We start from the raw sequence: 22,728 nt of genomic DNA, 5'->3' as shown, positions 1-22,728 counted from the left end.
CCAGCTGGACTTCGCTTGGTCTGTGCATCCCAAAATCCCAAAATTCCCCGAGACGGCGGCTCCTGGGCTCCCCCAGATTGTCCCCAACCCTCCCGGATCAGGGGACACTTCTGTCATTCCCAGCTATCCCAAATCCTTCCCAGTGCTTGAGAATCCCCAAAACCTTCCCAGTTCTGGAGCATCCCAAGACTCCCAAATTTCCCTGTTCCCCCCCACCCCAAACCTGGAAGGAACCCCCAAAAACCTGGGATACCCCAAATTCCCCCCCCCCTGCAGCTGTCTGGGAATGGAATTGACCCCAAAATCACAGCCTGGAGCTCTCCAGCACCAAAATTCCTTATCCAGAGGGATTTTAGGGAAAGGGCAGCCGAGGTCTCTGTGGGGAGCTTTTGGATTCCCACAAATTTTTCCCACTGTGGGATAAAAACCGTGACCCTAATGGAAGTTTTGGGTTCATTTCACGGGATCTGACTTTTAAACTCCATTTTAGCCCTGGGAATAGTGGGACCCAGGATGATTCCTGAAATTCCAGCTGGGAAAGGGGGCATGATGACGCAGATTTGGGGTTTCCAGACGAGCCGGGAAGCAACAGGAAGGGGAAGAAATTCCCAAATCCCGCCCAGGGCGCTGCTGCTATCCCGAAAAACACACAAATTCCATGGATCTCCAGGGAGCCTTGGGTGGGGCTCTGGAAACTGATCCCAAAATTCAGCCCTGCCTGTAGCATGGAGCTGCCACAGATTTTAGGGATTTTTAAATGGATTTTAGAGATTTTTGGGATTTTTAAAAGATATTTTGGAGATATTTGGGATTTTTAAAGGGATTTTTAAAGGGATTTTCTAAAGGGTTTTAGGCAGCCTTTGGAGCTGCAGGGGTTGGGATGGGCTGGGAGGGAAACCTGGGAAAAGGGAGGGGATGCTCCAAGGAAACCCCAAAGCATGGGAATCACCCCCAGTGCCCCCAAACCGTTCTGAGGGTGCTGGGAACATTCCAGAGGGAGGGAATGGGGTCCCTGGGATCCTTCAGAGAGCAGCTCTGGCCACTTCCAAGGAAATCCCAGCATGATCTGGCATCTCCATCTGGGTGGGCTGAGAATTCCCAAGGGAATCTTGGAGTTTTTGGGATCCACCAGGAGCCTGCTCATTCCAGCTCAAAAAGTCAGGAATTCCGGGATTTAAGAGCAGGAAGAGGTGATCCAGCACCACCTCATTCCCATCCCGATGGTGTTTTATCCCCAAAATTCCCCGTTCCCATTCCCACCCTTCCCAAAGCTTTGGGAATGTGAAGGGAGCAGTTTTCCCGTAAAACCGCCCTAAAGCGGGATCATGGATCAGATCCCGACATTCCCAGCTGGAGCAGATCCCTGAAATCTCTGCTGGGCAAGGTCATCCCAACCATTCCCTGGATTCGGGGCTAGGGTGGTCCCAAATCCTCTTGGAAGGGGGAATATCCAAGGAAAACTGCACATCCCAGGAGTAGGAATGAGGTATCCATTTATTCTCCTCCCCCTGCACTTCCCAGTGAGGTTTTCCATGGATCCCAGCCCTGGAAAACCCCGGGATCGCCACAAAACCTGGAATGGAAGAGGACAGGGAGCAGGGTGGGATTTGATCCTTCAAAAATCAGGGAAAAAAACGTCCCGGGAGTGGATGTGGAGCCCAAATGGAGCCGGGATCGGGAAGGGAGAAGCTGGGAATGGGAATTTTCTCCCACGTGGAGCTCCCAGGGTAATTCCTGGTGGTTGAGAATTCCTTTGGCCGGCTGGGGATCCCTCCGAGCTCCTCTTCCAGTTCCCTGGGAATTGTCCCGTGCTGGAAAAGTGGCTGAGAACCAGGCTGGCTGCAGGAGTGAATCCCAAAATATTTCTGGGATGCTGGGAGCATTTTCCTTGGCTCAGCTCCATCCAGGCTGGGCTCAGAGATGTCGCCTCTGGAGCTCGGGAGTGGCTCGGCACAGATTTAGGGATAAACCCTCGGAGACAGTCCGGAGGCTGGGAAAGGGCGTGGGAAGCATCCGAAACGGAGGGATGGGAGATGGAAGATGGGATGGGATTCCTGGGAATTCAGGGCCTGGGAACGCCGAGCTGGGCGCCGTTGGCTGCGGGATCGGCCAGCGCGGTTTTTCGGGAAGCGGTGAGTGAGGGGTTGTGCAGGAGCGTGTAGGCCACCCACCAGCGCGCCCGGATCCGCCGGCTCCGCGCTCTTCCCGGAGCCGGATGCTTGGGATGCATCAGCTGGAGGCCTGGAAGGAGACGGGAGCAGCAGTGAGAGGATTCAGATCCTGGAAAAGCACCAGGAGAGCGGGAGAGGGGTCAGGATAAAGTGCAGAGGGATGGATTCCTGCTGGGAAAGGGGAGCTTGGGATGGAATTCCCAGAGGAGCTGTGGCCACCCTGGAATGCCCAAAGTGCCCAAGGAAAAGTTGGATGGGGTCTGGAGCAGGCTGGGATAGTGGGAGGTGTCCCGGGATGGGCTTTAAGGGCTCTTCCAACCCAAAGTGTTCCAAGATTCCCAGATTCCAGCCCCAGCCCCATTTTCCTGCAGCCACCAAGATCCCACCACACCCCAAAGAGCCCCATCCCTACCCTGGAGCGGGATCAGCCCATGGAGGGATGGATGGATGATGGATGGATGATGGATGGATGGATGATGGATGATGGATGGATGGATGGATGGATGGATGATGGATGGATGGATGGATGGATGATGGATGGATGGATGATGGATGGATGGATGGATGATGGATGGATGGATGGATGATGGATGGATGATGGATGGATGGATGATGGATGGATGGATGGATGATGGATGGATGATGGATGGATGGATGATGGATGGATGATGGATGGATGGATGGATGGATGGATGATGGATGGATGGATGGATGGATGGATGGATGGATGATGGATGGATGATGGATGGATGATGGATGGATGATGGATGATGGATGGATGGATGGATGATGATGGATGGATGGATGATGGATGGATGATGGATGGATGGATGGATGGATGATGGATGGATGGATGGATGATGGATGGATGGATGGATGGATGGATGGATGGATGGATGATGGATGGATGATGGATGGATGGATGGATGGATGATGGATGGATGATGGATGGATGGATGGATGGATGATGGATGGATGGATGGATGATGGATGGATAGATGATGGATGGATGGATGGATGGATGGATGGATGGATGGATGGATGGATGATGGATGGATGGAGGTGTCCCCACACCAACCAGGGGTGCCATCCACCATCCTTTCCCTTCCCCCTGATCCCCCGGTGTCCCCAGGAATTTGCTGGAATTTTGCATTAATTTTGCATTCCCACCTTCCTCCAGCTGTGTGTCCCGGGGCGGTGCCGGCGGCTCCGGGCGGCCGGGCTGGAGCAGCAGGAAGCAGAAGGCCTTCAGCAGCGGGTGGCACTGGCTGACCTCCACCCTCAGGTAGTGGCAGTAGGTGCGGTACCCTGCGGGGACACCGCGCCCTCGCTGGGGACTGCACTCCCCATTCCCACCCTGGATCCCAGGGGTGGATCCAGCTCTGGTCCCCACAATCCCGGCAGGAAAAGCAGGGGCCATCCTGAGCTCCCCTGAGGTCTCCTCTGCTCTATCCCAGGAGATGAGGGGAAGCCCCACAGCTCATCCCATTTTTTGGGGGATAAATAGCAGGACCCAGCTGGTACCACCTGCTCCAGGTGTTCCATTCCCAACGCTCTGAGGCCACCCTCGATCCCAGCAGGAAAATCAGAGGAAGGCCCAAGGTCCCCTGAGGTCCCCCCTCCTTTATCCCAAGACCTGAGGTAACTGCTGGTGAAACTCCAAAGGTCTTCCCCATTTTCTGGGATCAAAGAGCAGGACCAAGCAGGAATCAGGAGAAGCCACCTGCTGCCATCATCCCGTTTCCAAGCCACCCTCAATCCCACAGGAAAAATGTGGAGGTCCCTTCTTCTTTATCCCAGGACACGAGGTGACCACTGGGGAAGCTCCAAGGTCACCACTCGGTTTTTTGGGATAAAAAGCAGGAATCAGGAGAAGCTAACTGCTCCAGGTGTCCCACTCCCAACATTTGGGGCCACCCTCAATCCCAGCAGCTCCGGGCCCCCATCCCAACCCCCTGTGGTGGGACAAGGACCCCGCCGGTGGCACGGTGACCTCTCGCGGTCCCACCTGGGTCGAAGGTCTCCACGCCGCGGTGCAGCAGGCTGATGTCCAGCCGGCAGAAGTGGACGGCGTTGTAGAGGCCGGAGATGACCACGCGCCACACGGCGGCCATGGCGCCCACCAGGACGTTGGTGGGGAAGAGCAGGAAGGTGACGATGTACAGCGCGCGCCTGCAGGGCACACAGACCCCCGGCATGGCCCTTCCCGGGAAAACTCCGGCCACCCCAAACCTCCCGGCCCTGCCTGCCTCCGGCCCAGGTGGCTCCATCCCGCCGGGAGAAGCCAATTCCCTGGAGAACCGTCAGGAGCTCCTTGTCTCCTTGGAGAGTGAGGAACCAGCCAAAATGAGGGGATGGGATTTTGGGATGGAGGCCACCAGCTCCAGGAGAGCCTCTCTGACCTGCTAGGAGGACACCTGGGTCCCTCTGCCACCCCAGGCTCAGGTGGTGGCACCATCTGTGAGTGAGGGACATCTGCAGTGGTTTGGGATGGACACCAGCCCCAGAAGAGCCTCTGTGCCCTGCCAGGGGGTGGCACAGGACACTTGGGTCCCTCTGTCACCATGGTCTCAGACGGTGTCACCACCTCAGAGTGAGGGACACCTGCTGGTGGCCTGGGATGGAAACCAGCTCCAGGAGAGCCTCGCTGCCACACCAGGAGGACACTCAGGCTCCTCTGCCACCCCGGTCTCTGGTGGGGACACCACAGGGGACTGAGGGACATCTACTGGTGGCCTGGGATGGATTCCAGGAGAGCCTCGCTGACGTGCCAGGAGGACACCCGGGTCCCTCTGCCACCCCGGTCTTGGGTGGTGACAACACATGGGAGTGAGGGACAGCACCTGCCAGTTTGGGATGGACACCAGGAGGACATCTCTGCCCTGCCAGGGGGTGGCACAGGACACTGGTGTCCCTCTGTCACCTTGGTCACGGGTGGTGACACCATCCCTGGGTGGGGGACACCTGCCAGTGGTGACCAACCCCCCTGGCCAATCCTGAGGGATCTGGGCTTGGAAATGGGGCCAATGGAGCAGGGCCACCCTCGCCGGTGTCACCCCACCAAAATCCAGGCCAGAACATCTGGAAAAACCTCAGTGGGAGCCTGGAATTCCTGCCAACCCCTCCTGGGGACAATCAGGGACATCTGGGGACGATGGGGGACGATGGCGGCGTCCGTGTACCTGTTGGTGATCTCCTTCTGCAGGGAATGCTGCTCCAGGAACTGGAAATGGGCCAGGAGATGCTGCACGAGCACGGCCACCACCAGGGTCAGCCAGAAGGGCCTGGAAGGGCAGGTTGGACACTGGGAATGTCCCAAAACACCAGGAATGCCCCAAAACACCGGGAATGTCCCAAAACACCGAGAATGTCCCAAGGCACCACCCCAGGCAGCAGAAACCCCCAGCAGTGTTGGAAAAACCCCACATGGAGCATCCCAAACCCATCCTGGGCCATTCCTTAGGGTTTCCAACCCTTCCCAGCTCACCACATGTTCCGGATGATCCCAAAGAGCGGGGAGCTGGTGCCGAGCTGGAGTGGGATCACCACCAGGAAGGTGAAGGCCACGAAGCAGAGGAAGAAAATCACCTGCTGGATCAGGAGACCTGGAATGGGAACACGGAGCGGGAATCCGGGATGGAACAACAGCTCTCATTCCCCAGATCCCTGCACAGGGCTTTCCCGACAATTCCATAAAAACACCACCAGTTCCCAAAACCAAGCCTGCATTCCCAAGTGGTTGTCCCCACAATTCCTGGGGGTGAAGATTTTCCCTCTTTTTGGGGTTCCCATCCCCATTCCCAGGATGATCCACGCTGGGATGGGGACGAGGAGCCCCCAGACTGCGCTGAGGACCAGAGGCTTCCACAGCTTTTCCCACCCAAATATTTGGGATCAAGCCAAACCCAGGCATCATCCCACCCCTTCCTCCTCTTTGAATTCCCAACCCATTTTTTTCCAATTATTTTTCCAGTTTTTTCCTGATTCCCAATCATCTGGTGTTCCCAAAACCCTCCAGATCCTGTTTGAGGAAAGGGAGCTAAAAACCCTTCTGGGAACTGCTGCTTAATCCTTAAGAAAATCAGGATGTCCACCCCATGATCCCAAAATTCCGTCACCTAGGCATCATCCCATCCCTTCCTTCTCTTTGAATTCCCAACCCAATTTTTCTGATTTTTTTTACAGTTTTTCCAATTTTTTTCCAGTTTCTCCCAATTCCCAACCATCCGATGTTCCCAAAATCCGCCAGATTCCATTTGAGGAAAGGGGGTTGAAAACCCTCTTGAAAATGGGACAAAAATGGGGAATTGCTGCTTAATCCTTAGGAAAATCAGGATGCCCATCCCGTGATCCCAAAGTCCTGTTACCCAGGCAGGCGAAGGCCGCCTGGAAGCTGGAGAAGGCCATCCAGCAGACAAGGGATTCCCGGGAAGGCCGCAGGATGTGGGCCTTGGAAAACACGTCCAGCACGGCGCCCTGGTACAGCGCCCGCAGGTTGGACCTGGAGGGAAAACAGCCCGGGAATGGGGCCGGGGACATTGGGAATGGGAGCAGGAATATTGGGAATGGAGGCGGGGACGTTGGGAATGGGGATATTGGGAATAGGAACACTGGGCATGGGTTTGGCAACACTGGGAATGGGGCCAGGGACATTGGGAATGGGGATGGGGGTATCAGGAATGGGAACATGGGGAATGGGGACAGGGATGTCGGGAATGGGGCTGGGAACATTGGGAATGGGAGCACTGGGAAAGGGAACAGGGACATCGGGAATGGGGCTGGGAACATTGGGAATGATGATGGAGACATTGGGAATGGCAACATCGGAAATGGGGGTAGGGACATCGGGAATGGGGGCAGGGAATACTGGGAATGGGAATATCAGGAATGGAGATGGAAACATTGGGAATGGAGCCAGGGTCATTGGGAATGGGGATGGGGACATTGGGAATGGGCATATTGGGTATGGGGATGGGAATATTGGGAATCGGGAATGGGAACATTAGGAATGATTATGGGAATATTGGGAATGGGGCCAGGGACATTGGGAATGAGCATGGGGACATCAGGAATGGGGATGGGAATATTGGGAATGGGAATGGGGACATCGGGAATGGGGATGGGGACATCGGGAATGGGAACATTGGGAAAGGGGACAGGGACATCGGGGATGGGCCTGGGAACATCGGGAATGGGGCTGGGAATATCAGGAATGGGAACATTGGGAATGATGATGGGAATACTGGGAATGGGGCCAGGGACTTTGGGAATGGGCGTGGGGACATCGGGAATGGGGATGGGGACATCGGGAGAGGGAATATTGGGAATGGGGCTGGGGGTATCAGGAATAGAAACGTTGGGAATGGGAATCCCGGGGCTGGGAATGGCGGGAGCGGGGCCGGCCCCACCTGTGCATGCCGAGGCTGCGGAGCAGCATGGCGCAGGTGAGCAGGCAGCACAGCACCAGCGAGCAGATGTAGCACACTGCGGAAAAATGGGAAAAAGCCCTGGATTTGGGGTTGGGAATAATTCTGGGAGCAGGATTTTGCTGGGAATTGCGCCTTGGGGATGAGGACAGAAACATTGGGATTCGCATTGTGCCTCAGTTTCCCCTTTTGCCACTCCCACCTTCAGCTCCCGGGGCGGGGGGTGGACAGGACAGAGTGAGGGAAAAGGGGAAGGGAAATCCAGGAAAATCCCTGGAGCGAGCTGGGATGGGAGTCTTGGGAAAGAGGATCTGTGGGAAAGAGGGAGGAGGGAAAAAATGGGATGGGAGAGGTTTGGGGATCCAGGAAAAGCCCCAGAAATCCTCCCTGGAGCTGGTGGGATCCCAAGGAAGGATCCCTGCTCTTCCTTTATCCCTGGAATTCCCTGATCCCTGAAATTCCTTTATCCTGGGAATTCTCTCATCCTTGAAATTCCCTCAGCCCTGCTATGCCTTCATCTCTATTCCCTGATCCCTGAAATTCCCTGATCCCTGCTATTCCCTGAGCCTTAGAATTCCTTGATCCCTGAAATTCCCTGATCCCTGAATTTCCCTGATCCTTGGAATTCCCTGATCCATTTTCTTCCTTCTTCCCTGCTCTTCCCTCATCCCCCATCCAAGGATTTCCACTCTCCAGGGATCCAGGCCCATCTGTTCGCTTCCAGCACATTTCCAAGCCTGCAGCATCTGCTGCCAGCTCTTCCCTCCGGCTCTTCCCTCTGGCTCTTCCCAATGGCTTTTCCCGGAGTCTCTTCCCGCCTTGGCACGCGCCAGCCTGGCACAGCCCCATCCCTGCCAGCTGCTCCCGAAATCCCGCTGGAATCCGCCCAATCCCTGCCATCCACTCCCAAAATCCCCCTGGATTCGGCCCCATCCCATCCCCTGGGCCAGGAATCTTCCCCACATCCCCCTGGAATCCTCCACATCCCATCCTCCCAAAATCCTTCTGGAATCCTCCCAGTCCCAGGCTCCAGGTGGGGAATCCTCCCAAAATCCCCCAGGATTTGCCCCATCCCATCCTTCAGGCAGGGAATCCTCCACAATCCCTCTGGAATCCTCCCTGTCCCTTCCACTGGGCACGGAATCTTCTGGAAATCCTTCTGGAATCTGCCCCATCCTGTTCTCTGGGCCAGGAATCCTCTGGAAATGCCCCTGGAATCCTCCCAAAATCCCTCTGGAATCCTCCCAGTTCCATCCTCCAGGCAAGGAATCTTCTGGAAATCCCTCTGGAATCCACCCAATCTCATTTTCCAGGTGAGGAATCCTCCCAAAATCCCCCTGGAATTCACCCTCTAATCCACCCCATGTCATCCTCCAGGCGGGGAATCCTCAGGAAATCCCTCTGGAATCCCCTCTGGAGCATTGATCCAGCTGGGATCGGGATTGGGATTGGTAGCGGGATCTGGATTGGGATCTGGATTGGGATTGGGATTGGGATTGGGATTGGGATTGTGATCATGATTGGGATTGGGATCTGGATTGGGACTGGGATTGGGATCAGTATTGGGATCTGGATCTGGATTGGGACTGGGATCAGGATCAGAATCTGGATTGGGACTGAGATCAGGATTGTGATCGGGTTTGGGATCGTGATCTGGATTGTGACTGGGATTGTGATTGTGATCGTGATCGGGATCGGTATTGGCATTGGGATTGGGATTGTGATCAGGATTGGGATCGTGATCGGGATTGGGATCTGGATTGTGACTGGGATTATGATTGTGATCATTATCATGATCGGGATTGGGATCGGGATGGGGCTGGGGCTGTGGCTGCACCTTCCAGGGCCCACAGGAAGTGCCGGGCCGTGCGCAGCTCCTGCTCCAGGTCCCCGGGCACGGCCGCGCCCTGCGAGGGCACCAGCCCGAACTGCACCAGCAGCACCACCACGTCCTTGGTCATCCCCGCCCGGACAATGCGCAGCGTGGGCACCACGGCCACCAGCAGCAGCACGGCCACCTGCGGGACATGGGGACGCCTCAGCTGCGCCTCGGATCCCCCGGGATTTCGGGATTTACGGCTCAGATCCCACGAGATTTTGGGATTTGAGGATCGGATCCTGAGGGACTTACAGCTCAAATCCCATGGGATTTCGTGATTCAGGGTTGGATCCTGCAGGATTTCAGGACTTATGGCTTGGATCCCATGGGATTTATGTCTCAGATCCCACAGTATTTAGGGATTTATGGCATGGATCCCATGGGATTTCAGAATTTACAGCTTGGATCCCACAGGATTTAGGAATTTACAGCTCAGATCTCGCGGGATTTCAGCATTTACGGCTCAGATCCCACAGGATTTAGGGATTTATGGCTCAAATTTCATGGGATTTAACACTCGGATCTCAGAGGATTTTGGGATTTACGGCTTGGACCGTGTGGGATTTATGGCTCAAATCCTGTGGGATTTTGGGATTTACTGCTCAGATCCAACAGGATTTCAGGATTTACAGCTGGGATCTCACAGGATTTACAGCTCAAATCACACAGGATTTTGGGATTTACAGCTGGGATCCCATGGGATTTAGGGCTCAAATCCCACGGGATTTTGGTTATTATGGCTTGGGTCCCGCGGGATTTAGGAATTTACAGCCCAGATCCCAGATTTATGGCACGGATCCCGCAGGATTTCAGGATGTACAGCTGGGATCCTGTGGGATTTAGGGATTTACGGCTGGGATCCCACAGAATTCTGGGATTTAGGGCTTGGATCCCACAGGATTTAGCAATTTACAGCTGGGATCCTACAGGATTTTTATGATTTTCGTGAGTGTGGAATTCCAGAAGGAATTTTAATGCCATTCCCGGGTGACCCCCAGGATCCTCTGGGAATGTCACCTGGTAGACGGCGATGACGGCCACGGTGATGGACACCACCAGCTTCAGTGGGATCCGGAATCCTGGAGGGAAAATTGGGAATTTGGGGTGGTGGAGCAGGATCAGGGTGCACCCAGCAAAGGGAGCACCCTTTGGAATGGGATTTCCACAGGGAATTCCTGCTGGGATGGAGAGTCGGGAATGGATGGATGGGTCCGCCCTGCTTTTCCATGGAAACTTGGGATATTCCCTGCCCCCTTCATGGATGGGAATGGCTCTGCATTCCCAGGATTTCACCCCCTCCATGCAGGACAATTCCCTTCCATGTATTTATGGGGCCTCCATGAGGATCCCATCTTTCCCAGGACCCCTTTTCCATGGAGATGGGGCCTCCATGGGTTTCCCATCATTCCCAGGTCTCTTTTCCATGGATTTATGGGACCTCCATGGGTTTCCCATCATTCCATGGATTTATGTGGCCTTCTTGGGATTCCCATCACTCCCAGGACCCCCTTTCCATGGATTTGTGGATCCCTGCCTCAAGCACGGCTGGATTTGGGCTCCAAGCCAGGTCAGGTTGGACAGGGCTTGGAGCAATCCAGGATTTTGGGAATGGCCTGGCTTATCCATAAATCCCAACCCCAACCGTTGCCAGATTCCATGGAATTTTCCAGGTGCTCACCTTCCTCGGGAATGTAGATGTAGGAGAGCAGGTAGGAGCGGATCCGGGAGCCGAGGCTCTCATCAATCTTGACGGAGCTGCGGGAGGTGGGAGAGGGTGACATTCCCATCCCATCTTGGGCAATGGGAATTGCTGGCAATGGGATTTGCTGGGAATGGGAATTTCCATCCTTACCTCCCTTTCTGGTCCCGCTTGGACAGCAGGGCCTTGAGGTACTTCCTGTAATAGCTTTTCCCGGAAATCTGGGCATAACGGATGGATTTGGGGGGGCAGAACTGCCCTGGCCACCCCCTCATCCCGGGCGTATCCCGACAGGAATTCCCAAGCCCAGGCCAACATACAGAATGTGTGGTGTTGGTATGGAAAAGTGGGAATAAAGTGGGATTATGTTCCCAAACCCCTGTGGGATCCCTCGTTCCCCCATGAGGGGTCACCTCAGGCCTTTCCCTCTTTTCCCTCCTCTCTTCCCAACAAAGCTCCGAGCTCCGGGGATTATCTGGGAAAATGAGGAGAGCCTGGAGCCAGCCTGAACGGAGCCATTGATGGCGGGAGCCTCTTGTGTAAGGGATTTATCCCAAAGGAATTTCCTGACCCCGCTGCCAGTGTGGGGACAGCAACGGAGAACCCCCGGCGGGGGCGGGGGGAACACGTGGAGATCCTGATCCCAATCCCGATCCCGATCCCAAACCCAGTCCCAGGATAGCAACGGAGAACCCCAGCGGCAGGGCCAGGAGGGGAATGCACGGAGATCCCGATCCCAATTCTAATCCCAAACCAATCCCAGGATAGCAACGGAGCACCCCCAGCAGCAGAGCTGGGAGGGCAAAACACGGAGATCCCGGTGCTGATCCCAATCCCGATCCCAATCAGGTTCAATACCAATCATGATCCCGATCCCAATCAGACTCTCAATCCCGATCCTGATCTTGATCCCAATCCTTATCCTGTTCTCAGTTCTGGTCCTGATCCCAATCCCGATCCCAATCCCGATCCCGATCCCGAGTTCCCGTGTCCGTACCCGCGGCTCAGGGCTGTCCCCATTCCGGAGGCTGCGCAGGAGCTGCACCGGGTACCAGAGGCTGAGCAGGGACAGGGACAGCAGCACGGGGACATGGGACAGCAGCGAGTACAGCCGGTGGATCTGTGCGGGGACACGGGGTCACTGCCACCACCCTGGGGACACGAGGTCACTGCCACCACCCCTGGGTCACTGCCACCACCCCCAGGGACATAGGGTCACTGCCACCGCCCTGGGGACACCGCATCACTGCCACCACCCCAGGAACATTGCCACCACCGGGGGGACACTGCCACTGCCCCGGGGACACTGTCACTTCCCCCAGGGACACTGCCACCACCCTGGGGACACGGACACGGGGTCACTGCCACCAGCCCAGCCAGGGGACATTGCAGGGACACCCTGGGGGCTGGCCAGGGAGCCACAGCACCTCAGGGCCACTCCAGGAAGCCACCTCCACTTTGGGCCACCTCGCTGTCCTTTTCCTGGCCTTGGGGCCACTCAAGGAGGTGACAAGGGAGCCAAGACCCCTCAGAGCCACCCCGGGAAGCCACACCTGCGCGGTGCCACCCACCTTGGGTGCCAGGGGACACTGTGCGCGGTGCCAGGCCTGCGCCCCGCAGTGTCCCCAGGCCAGCAGCGTCCCCGCGGCGTAGCCCAGGCGGTGCCGGGGGCCAGCGCAGGCCAGCAGGGGCGAGTAGAGCACCGGGAAATAGAGCAGGGCCAGAACCTTCCAGAACTCTGCACAGCGACAGCGCGGCGTCAGCAGGGACACTGATGGCACCGGGGACGGGGGGACACGCCAGCCTGGGACACCCTGGGACACTGCCCTGGGACACTGGCACCGCCCTGGGACACTGGCACCACTCCAGGGACACAGGGTCACTGCCACCAGCCCAGCCAGCCCTTCCCAGGGATGGGATTTGGGGATTCTGAGCCCTTCCCAGAGTGGGGATTTGGGGATTCTGAGCCCTTCCCAGAGTGGGGATTTGGGAATTCTGAGCCTTTTGTTGGGGTGGGGATTTGGGAATTGTGAGCCCTTCCCAGGTGGGGATTTGGGAATTCTTCCCTGGCACTGAAGAGCCCTTTCCAGGTGGGGATTTTGGGAATTCCGAGCCCTTTGTGGGGTGAGGATTTGGGAACTCTGACCCCTTTCCAGGTGGGGATTTGGGAACTCTGAGCGCTTCCCAGGTGGGGATTTTGGGTGCTCCAGGGGTGCCATTTTGGAATTCAGAGCCCTTCCCAGGTGGGGATTTGGGATCTCCGAGCGCTCCCTGGCTGGGCTGAGGGCGCTCCGTGTCTCACCGCGGGCCGTGGGTGTCCCCGTGGGTGTCCCCGAGGGCGGCAGCAGCGGCAGCGGGTGCGGGTCCAGCAGCAGCCGGCAGAGCTCGGAGCAGAGCAGCGCCAGCACCGCCGCGGCCACGGCACGGTGCCCGTCCTGCTCCAGCAGATTCCCGGGGCTGCAACGGTCGGGAATGCCCGGGGAGGGACCGCGGGAATTCTGAGCCCTTCCCAGGGAGGGATCTGGGGAATTCCGGGTCCTCCCCAAGGATGGGATTTCAGATCTCCGAGGTCTTTCCAGGGTGGGGATTTTTGAATTCTGAGCACTTTCCAGGGAGGGATTTTGGGAATTCCCGCTCCTTCCCAGGGAGGGACTGTGGGATTTCTGAGCCCTTCCCAGGGAGGCACTTTGGGAATTCCCGCTCCTTCCCAGGGAGGGACTGGGGGAATTCTGAGCCCTTTGCAGGGATGGGATTTGGGAATTCCGAGTTGTTTCTGAGGACAGGTTTTGGGAATTCTGGGTCCTCTCCAAGGATTGGATTTTCAGATTTCTGAGGTCTCCCCAGGGAGGGATTTTGGGAATTCCCAGGGAGGGGATTTGGGGAATTACAAGTCCTTTCCATGGAGGGCATTTTGGGAATTCTGAGCCCTCCACAGGAATGGGATTTTGGGAATTCCCACTCCTTCCCAGGGAGGGGACTTTGGGAATTACGAGTCCTTTCCATGGAGGGGAATTTGGGAATTCCCACTCCTTCCCAGAGAGGGGATCAGCAGGGTTTGGGAATTACGAGTCCTTTCCATGAAGGGGATTTTGGGAATGCTGAACTATTTCCAGGGTGGGATCAGCAGGATTTTGGGAATTCCAGGTCCTTTTCAGGGAGGGATTTAGGAATTCCCAGCTCTTTGCAGCAAGGGGATTTTGGGAATTCTGAGCCCTTTCTAGGGAGGAGATTTTGGGAATTCTGAGCCCTTCCCAGGGAGGGATCAGCAGGATTTTGGGAATTCCATACCTGAGCAATCCCGGGACGCCGTTCCAGCAGCTCAGGTGGAGCCGGCGGCGCTTGACCAGGAAGGACAAGGCCACGATCACGGCCAGCTGGAACGGGATGGAAATCCATGGAAAAGGGTCCTGGAGTGCTGGGAACCCCATGGAGATCCCATAAATCCATGGAAAAGGTCCTGGGAATGATGGGAGTGATGGGAACCCCATGGAAACCCTATAAATCTATGGAAAAGAGACCTAGGAATGATGGGATCCTCATGGAGACCCCATGAATCCATGGAAAGGGGGTCCTGGGAATGATGGGAATCCCATGGAGGCGGGAAAGAGACCTGGGAATGGTGGGAATGATGGGATCCTCATGGAGACCCCATGAATCCATAGAAAAGGGTTCTGGGAATGATGGGAATCCCATGGAAGTCCCATAAATCCATGGAAAAAGGTCCTGGGAATGATGGGATCCTCACGGAAATCCCATAAGTCCATGGAAAGGGGGTCCTGGGAATGATGGGAATCCCATGGAGGTGGGAAAGAGACCTGGGAATGGTGGGAATGATGGGAATCCCATAAATCTATGGAAAAGGGGCCCTGGGAGTGGTGGGATCCTCATGGAAACCCTATAAATCCATGAGAAAGAGACCTGGGAATGATGGGAATCCCATGGAAATCCCATAAACCCATGGAAAGGGGTTCTGGGAATGATTTGGGAGGAACTTTGGAGTTCTTGTCCCACAGGGAAGCGAAATCCCACAAATCCGGGAATTCTGGGATGGTTTAGGTGGGAAAATCCATCCAAGATGAATGGGAATGGAACGTGGGGATGTGGGATTGGGGTTTTCCCGGGAATTTTGGGGCGGGGATAGGGATTTTGGGGTGGATACTCACGGAAATGGGAGCCATGATGGTGTGGTACATGTGGGGGGAGATTGTGGGGTGGCATTCCGGGATGGCGTCGGGAAAAAGGCTGGAAAAATGGAAAAATCCTGGATTTGGGTGGGTTTAATCCTAAAAGGGCTGGGAAAATGGGAAAAATCCCAGATTTGGGTGGATTTAAACCTAAAGGGCCAGAAAAATGATGGAAAAATGGGAGAAATCCTGGATTTTGGTGGGTTTAACCCTAAAGGGTTGGAAAAAATGATGGGAAATGGGAAAATCCCAGATTTGGGTGGGATTAACCCTAAAAGGGCTGGGAAGCCTGGGAAAAACAGGAAAAATCCCATATTTGGGTTTAGCCCTAAAAGGGCCAAGAAAATGATGGAAAAATGGGAAAATCACAGATTTGGGTGGGATTAATCCTAAAAGGGTTGGGAAAATGGGAAAAATCCCAGATTTTGATGGGAATAAATCTGGGAATGACAGGGACGGCCCCAAAAATTCCAGGGCCAAAAATCCAGGAATAAATCCGGGAATGACCAAAAATTCCAGGATTTTTAGAGGGTCCAAAACTCAGGGAATGGACACTTAGGGACATTTTGGGAATATTTTGGGGGACATTTTGGGGACACTCTAGGAATATTTTGGGGATATTTTGGGGATATTTGGGGCCATTTGGGGGCCATTTTGCGGACATTTTAGGGATATTCTGGAGACATTTTGGGGCCACTTTTGGGGACATTTTTGGGGATATTTTGGGAATATTTTTGGGACATTTTGGGGGTGTTTTGGGGACTTTTGAGGGGACATTTTAGGGACAGTTTTGGGGATATTTTGGGGCTATTTTGGGGCCATTTTGGGGAATTTTTGGGGATATTTTGGGGCCACTTTTAGTGAAATATTTGGGACATTCTGAGGACACTTTGGGGACATTTTGGGGACACTTTTGGGGACATTTTGGGGACATTATTGGGGACAATTTTGGGGACATTCTGGGGACATTTTAGGGCCACTCACTCATCGTGGGGTGCAGACTCCGTGGATTCGTAGATGTACCAGTCGGATCCCAAATCCTCATCCAGGAAAATTCCCGGCTCCAGGGGGGAATCCCGAAATCCCACGGAGCCGTTGGGGGCCATGGCTGCCCCTTCCCCCCGGAATCCCCACAGCTGAAAAAGCGGGAAAACCTCGGGAAAAATGCTGGAAAAGTGGGAAAAACCCCAGGAAGGTGGGAAAAATAATGGGAAAGTGGGAAAAAAGCTGGGGAAAGAGGGGAAAATGTGGGGAAAAGAGGGAAAAACTCCGGGAAATGGGAAAATGATGAGAAAAGCGGGAAAAACACCAGGAAAAGTGGGAAAAATGGGGCAAAGTGGGATAGGGACTGGAGAAGTGAGAAAAACGCTGGGAAAAGCGGGATGAGGGCTGGAAAAGTGGGAAAGAGATGGAGAAAATTCCGAGAAAAGTGGGAAAAAAGCCGGGAAAAGCGGCTCCGATCCCAATTCCCAGCTGATCCTCGCTGTTCCCGCAGCCGGGGCGGGGCCGCTCCCGAGGCTCTGGAGCCGATCCCGCCTTTGTTTGGGTTTTCTTGGGAATTCTCGGAGATGGAAAAGCGGCGCGAAGGTCGCGGGGGGGAGGGGCAGCGGCGCTGTCCCCAAAGTGCCCGGGAAGCGTCCCCAGCGCCACGCCGGGAATTCCGGACCCGTTTGGCGCCGGGAAAACCCCAAAAAGTCCCCAAATGCCACCCGAGGGGCCTGGGGACACCCCGGGAGCAGCGCGGGGATTTCCCTCCCCAGCGTCCCCAGGGGACAGCGGGAGCAGCACCGGGGACATCCCAGGATTTGGGGACGCGGCTCGGGGATGTCCCCAGGGCCGTGAGGGGACAGCGGGGGCTGGCTCTGCTCCAGCGCTGCAATTCCCTCAGGATCGGGACGGAAAATTTGGGATTTGTGCCTCCCTTCCCAAAAATCCGCCGGGAATCAGAGCCCGCCCCCTCCACGGTCCCTGTCAGGGTGATCCCAAATCCCAGTCTGGGATCCCAGCAATCCCAAATCCCATCCCAAACTCCATTCCCAAAATCCCAAACTCCATTCCCAAACTCCAAACCCCATCCCAAGGCCCATTCTCAAACCAATCCTAAATCCCAATTTGGGATCCCACAATTCCCAAATCCCAGTTTGGGATTGCAGCAATGCCAGATCCCCTCCCAAATCCCATCCTGGGTTTGGGAGCTGGGAATGGGCTTTGGGAATTGGGAATGGGCTGTGGGATTTGGGAATGGCATTTGGGTTTGGGAATGGGCTTTGGGATTTGGGATTTGGGATTGGGGTTTGGGAGTTCCCGATTTTTTCAGCCTCATTCTCAATTTTCCCACACAGGGAAAGGCTCATTCCCGATTTCCAGGCAGGCTCATTCCTGATTTTTAGGGAAGGCCTCATTCCCGATTTTTAGGGAAGGGCTCATTCCAAAATTTCCCTGATTTTCCGCCTCTGGCGCACCCCGGGAATTGTCCCCCCCCATAGAATTGGATCCCTCAGCTCCTTCCTGATGCCAAAACTCAAAAAAAAGAGGCGGGAACGCCAAGATCCCAGCGGGATCCGCATTCCCGGCCGGGCCCTTCCCAGCTCCCGCGTTTTCCTTGGAATCCGATCCCGCCGCTCCTCCCGCGACCTTGGAGCGCTCCATGAAACTCCCGCCCATCCCCCACCCCCGGCTCCCAGGAACTTCGGGATCCGGGATAAAACCGGGAATGGGATCCTGGAGGGAATTCCCAGAACAAAACCGGGAAGGGGAAAAGAGGATCCAGGAGGGAATTCCCAGATCCTGGAATGAAAGTGGGAGTGGGAAAAGGGGATCCAGAATAAAACCAGGAATGGGAGAGGGGTCCAGGAGGGAATTCCCAGATTCTGGAATAAAACCGGGAAGGGGAAAAGGATCCGGGAGGGAATTCCAAATTCCTGGAACTAAACCAGGAAGGGAAAAAGGGGATCCAGAATAAAACAGGAAAAGGAAAGGGGATCTGGAGGGAATTCCCAGATCCCAAAATAAAACTGGGAATGGGATCCAGGAGGCAATTCCCAGAATAAAATTGGGAATGGAAAATTGATCCTTGAGGGAACTCCTGGAATAAAACTGGGAAGGGGAAAGGGGATCCAGGAGGGAATTCCCTGATCCCAATCCAGTTTTTAATCAAAATGATCCAAATTTCATTCCAGGGTTTTCCAGGGAATTCTTGGGCTGGGGGGGTTAGGGGGGTTGGATCATCAGGATTGCTCTTAATTCCCAATCCTGATCCCTGCAAATCCCAAAAGTGGATTTAGGATCAGACCCCACCACCCCAGCACCCACCAAGGGACCCCAAACTCGCGGATCCGGCCCCAAAACGATCCCAAAATCGCTGTGGGAACAAAGGGACGGAGCTCCCGAACCCTCGGAAGCCTCTCCCAGTTGGTTTTATTTTTTGGGAAAAGCCTCTGGAAAAGCAGCCCCAGAGCTCTCCAAACCCCACAGACTTCCCAGAGACTGCACAGAGATTCCGGGACCGTCCCAAGGGACTGAGGAGCTTTTTCCCAACCCCATTCCTGAGCCCACCCCAAAATCCCCACGGTTCCCCCATTCCCAAAATCCCAGGAGAGTCGGGAACTGCTCCAGCTCTTCCCAACCCCATTCCCGACCCTATTCCTAACTCCGTTCCCAATCCTGTTCCCAACCCCATTTCTAACCCCATTCCCAATCCCACCCCAAAATCCCCACAGTTCCTCCATTCCCAAAATCCTGGGAGCTGCTCCAGCTTTCCCCAACCCCATTCCCAACCACATTCCTGTTTCCCCTTGATCCCATCCCAAAATTCACCCCAAAATCCCCACAGTTCCCCCATTCCCAGAATCTCAGGAGCTGCCCCAGGTCTTCTCAACTCCATTCTCAACCTCATTCCCAATCCTATTCCCAACCCTATTCCTGAGCACATTCCCAATCCCAATCCCATTCCCATTCCCATTCCCAACCCCATTCCTGTTCTCCTTGATCCCATCCCAAAATTCCCCCAAAATCCCACAGTTCCCCCCTTCCCAGAATCCTGGGAGCCGCTCCAGCTCTTCCCAGTCCCATTCCCAACCCCATTCCCAGTTCTCCTCCAATCCCATGCCAAAATTCCCCCAAAATCCCCACAGTTCCCCCATTCCCAAAATCCCGGGAGCTGCTCCAGCTTTTCCCAACCCCATTCCCAACCCCATTCCCAACCCCATTCCTGTTCTCCTTGATCCCATCCCAAAATTCCCCCAAAATCCCCCATGTTCCCCCATTCCCAAATTCCCGGGAGCTGCCCCAGGTCTTCCCAACCCCATTCCCAACCTCATCCCCAATCCTATTCCCAACCCCATTCCTGAGCCCATTCCCAGTCCCATCCTCCCATTTTCCCCTGATTCCATCCCAAAATTCCTTCAGTTCCCCCATTCCCAGAATCGCAGGAGCTGCTCCAGCTTTTCCCAACCCCATTCCTGACCCCATTCCCACTCCTGGCCCCATTCCCGTTCTCCTTGATCCCATCCCCAAATTCCCCCCAAATCCCTGCAGTTCCCCCATTCCCAGAATCCCAAATCCTGATCCTGGGTGAAATCCCTGCTTGGGGGTGGAATTTTTGGGGGATTTTTGGGAATTCCCACACCCCCCGGGTAGGATTTGGGTCCTCTGAGGATGAAATCCCTGCCAGGGGGAAGAATTTGGGATTTTTTTGGGATTTCTGTGATCCTGGAATGGCAGAGACCCCAGGCAAGGGGAAACCGGGGGTGAAATTCCTGCTGGGGGGTGGGATTTGGGATTTTCTGGGGGATTTTCCAGTTCCTGGAATGTCAGAACCCCCCGGGAAGAGAAAACCGGGATGAAAGTGCTGCTGGGGAGCGGAATTTGGGATTTTCGGGATTTTCCTCATCCTGGGATTCTGCAGCCCCCGGGAAAAAGGAAACCGGGGGTTAAACCCCTGCAGGGGGGGCAGAATTTGGGATTTTTGGGAATTCCCGCATCCCCAGGGTGGGATTTGGGTCCTCTGGGGGTTAAATCCCTGATCGGGGCAGAGGGGGGGGGGGGGTCAGAATTTGGGAATTTTGGGGGATTTTTGGCAATTCCAGCACCCCCCCCCCACCCTCCCCCGGGCAGGATTTGATCCCGAAATTCCCACCCTGGAATTCTCAGCCGAGGCGGGAGAGGAAACAACCCCAACGCCATGAAAAGGGGGAGGGAAAAGAGGGAAAAACCCCAAATCCGGGTTTACCTTCTCCTTCTCCCCTCGCTCCCTCCTTCCGGCGAGCCGGGCTTTGCTAAGCTCGGTCTAAAGGCCGGCCCGGCCCGGCCATGCAGCTCGGGACGCTCCGGAGGCTCCGGGAACTGCGGGAACTTTGGGATTTTGGGAAAACTTTGGGATCTTTATGCCCTCCATGGAGCCTTGGCCGGGGGCCACGCGCGGGGCTTTAGGGATTTAAACCCGGCCCAGCGGGGCTTGGGGCCGAGCTCTGAGGGGCGGAGGCGGCTCCGAGCCTTTCCCGGGATTTGGGAGTTGCTGGGATGGACGGGGAATGTCGGGAATGGGATGGGAGCTTTGGGATGAGGAGCGGCGGGAGCGGAGCGCGATCCTTTCCCCAAATCCCAGAAATTCCCTGGGGTTTTTCGGGAGTTCGGGGCTGAACCCCCCTGGGATGGAGGGGGAACACAGGGGCTGGGGTGATCCCACAGGGATTGGGGTGGGAACATCCCTCGTTCCTACCGGGATCAAATCCAGGGGAGGCTGATCCCGATCCTTCCCCCTGAATCCCGAGGTTTTATTGGGGTTTCTTGGGAATTTGGGGCCAAACCCCCGTGGGATGGAGGGGGAACACAGGGGCTGGGGTGATCCCACAGGGATTGGGGTGGACAGAAATGAGCCTGATTCTTTCACCAGATCCCGAGGTTTTTTTGGGATCTGTTGGGAATTTTGGGGAAACCCTCTTTGGGATAGAGGGGGAAGGGCAGGGGGAGCTGATCCTGATCTTTTCCCCTAAATCCCGAGGTTTTATTGGGGTTTTCTGGGAATTTGAGGCCAAACCCCCCTGGGATGGAGGGGGAAGGGCAGGGGAATCTGAGCTCGATCCTTTCCCCTAAATCCCAAAATCCCAAGGTTTTATTAGGATTTCTTGGGAATTTGAGGGCCAAAGCTCCTTGGGATGGAGGGGGAGCACAGGGATTGGGATGATCCCACAGGGATTGGGATGATCCTACAGGGGTTGGGATGGGAATCTCCCTCATTCTTGGTGGGACGAAATCCAGGGAAAGCTGTCCCCGAATCCCACGGTTTTCTTAGGATTTCTTGGGAATTCGGGGATCCTTCCCCCAAATTCCCCAAACCCTACAGCTGGTTTTGGGATTTGGCCTCTCCTGGCACATCTGGGAAGGGAATTTGGGGAAAAACATCCCTGGGATGGAGGGGGGAATGCAGGGATTGTGATGATCCCGCAGGGATCGGGATGAGCCCACAAGGATCAGGATGCACAAAGCCAAGCCCGATCCTTTCCCCAAATCCCAAATCTTGCCATTTTCTTGGGATTTCTTGGGATTTTGGGAACACCAAACCCTGGGATCATCCCCAGGGATCCCACAGAGAACGTGGGAAAGGGATGGAAAATATTTTGGGATGCCCAGAGGGCGGGAGCAGCCCCAAACCCATCCTCCATCCCACAAATCCCGGAGCTCGGGGAAAAACCTCGGGAATGCGGACAAATCCCCACGTGACGCCAAATCCCGGCACAATTCATCCGGGCGGAAAATCCCGTTGAATTTTTAGCCCGAGCCTCGTGACCCCGAGGGATCTTTGGGATTTGTTTTGCTTTTCCCACTTTTCCCAGGGTTGTTTTTAAAGGGAAAACACCACTGGAGGATCCCAAAGGAGATTCCTGGGAAATGGGCAGAATTCCGAGTCCTCAGGGGTTTTCCTTAATCCCAAATGAAAATATTTCTGGGGAAATCCATCCCGATTCCTGCTGGGATCACCAAACCCCTCCAGATATCCTGGAAATGTTGGAACTCCAGGAATTCCAGGAGTTTGGGTTTTTTTCCTGGGAAAGGGCCTCAGATTTGGGGCTGTCAGGACGTTGAGGGTGGCCCTGGAAAAGCAGGAATGGGAAAAGCTGGAAAAGCATCCCAGATTATCCAGGGACACGTCCAGGGATGGGAATTCCAGGGAATTCCCTCAGGAGCTTCCAGCGATGGGGAATTCCCATTTTTCCAGTTTTATCCCAGAGCACTGGACAAGGATCCAGGGAATTCCAGCATCATCCATCTCACCCTCATCCCAATTCCATGGGATCCTCATCCCAATTTTTGCCTCATCCTCATCCCAATTCCAAGGAATTTTCATCCCAATTTCCGTGGGATCCTCATC

General features: G+C 55.3%; 1 protein-coding gene across 1 annotated transcript; it reads right to left on the bottom strand.

Annotated features, from left to right (window-relative positions):
* Window positions 1-1,430: 1,430 nt before the first annotated feature.
* STRA6 (signaling receptor and transporter of retinol STRA6) lies at window positions 1,431-21,455 on the bottom strand. The gene is made up of 18 exons (XM_054642378.2): window positions 20,590-21,455; window positions 16,344-16,495; window positions 15,339-15,417; window positions 14,464-14,549; window positions 13,478-13,632; window positions 12,747-12,913; window positions 12,173-12,295; window positions 11,329-11,396; window positions 11,155-11,231; window positions 10,494-10,555; window positions 9,435-9,615; window positions 7,580-7,655; window positions 6,539-6,672; window positions 5,659-5,776; window positions 5,354-5,455; window positions 4,180-4,343; window positions 3,342-3,479; window positions 1,431-2,241 (listed from the first exon to the last, which is right to left on the bottom strand). The coding sequence occupies exons 2-18, from the start codon at window positions 16,463-16,465 to the stop codon at window positions 2,063-2,065; spliced, it is 2,031 nt and encodes a 676-aa protein (XP_054498353.2). The 5' UTR covers window positions 16,466-16,495; window positions 20,590-21,455; the 3' UTR covers window positions 1,431-2,062.
* Window positions 21,456-22,728: the final 1,273 nt, after the last annotated feature.

The sequence above is a fragment of the Agelaius phoeniceus genome, chromosome 13 (genome assembly GCF_051311805.1).
Source record: "Agelaius phoeniceus isolate bAgePho1 chromosome 13, bAgePho1.hap1, whole genome shotgun sequence".
NCBI lineage: Eukaryota > Metazoa > Chordata > Aves > Passeriformes > Icteridae > Agelaius > Agelaius phoeniceus.
This window is presented reverse-complemented; position numbering and strand designations above follow the sequence as displayed.

What these genes read in the sequence shown, in the direction of transcription:
- STRA6 (XM_054642378.2), bottom strand. Translation starts at nt 16,465, where the DNA reads ATGGCCCCCAACGGCTCCGTGGGATTTCGGGATTCCCCCCTGGAGCCG. An exon ending in GGGGACACCCACGGCCCGCG is followed by an intron (nt 12,914 to 13,477) that starts GTGAGACACGGA and finishes GTCGCTGTGCAG; the next exon opens with AGTTCTGGAAGGTTCTGGCC. An exon ending in CATCTACATTCCCGAGGAAG is followed by an intron (nt 10,556 to 11,154) that starts GTGAGCACCTGG and finishes TTTTCCCTCCAG; the next exon opens with GATTCCGGATCCCACTGAAG.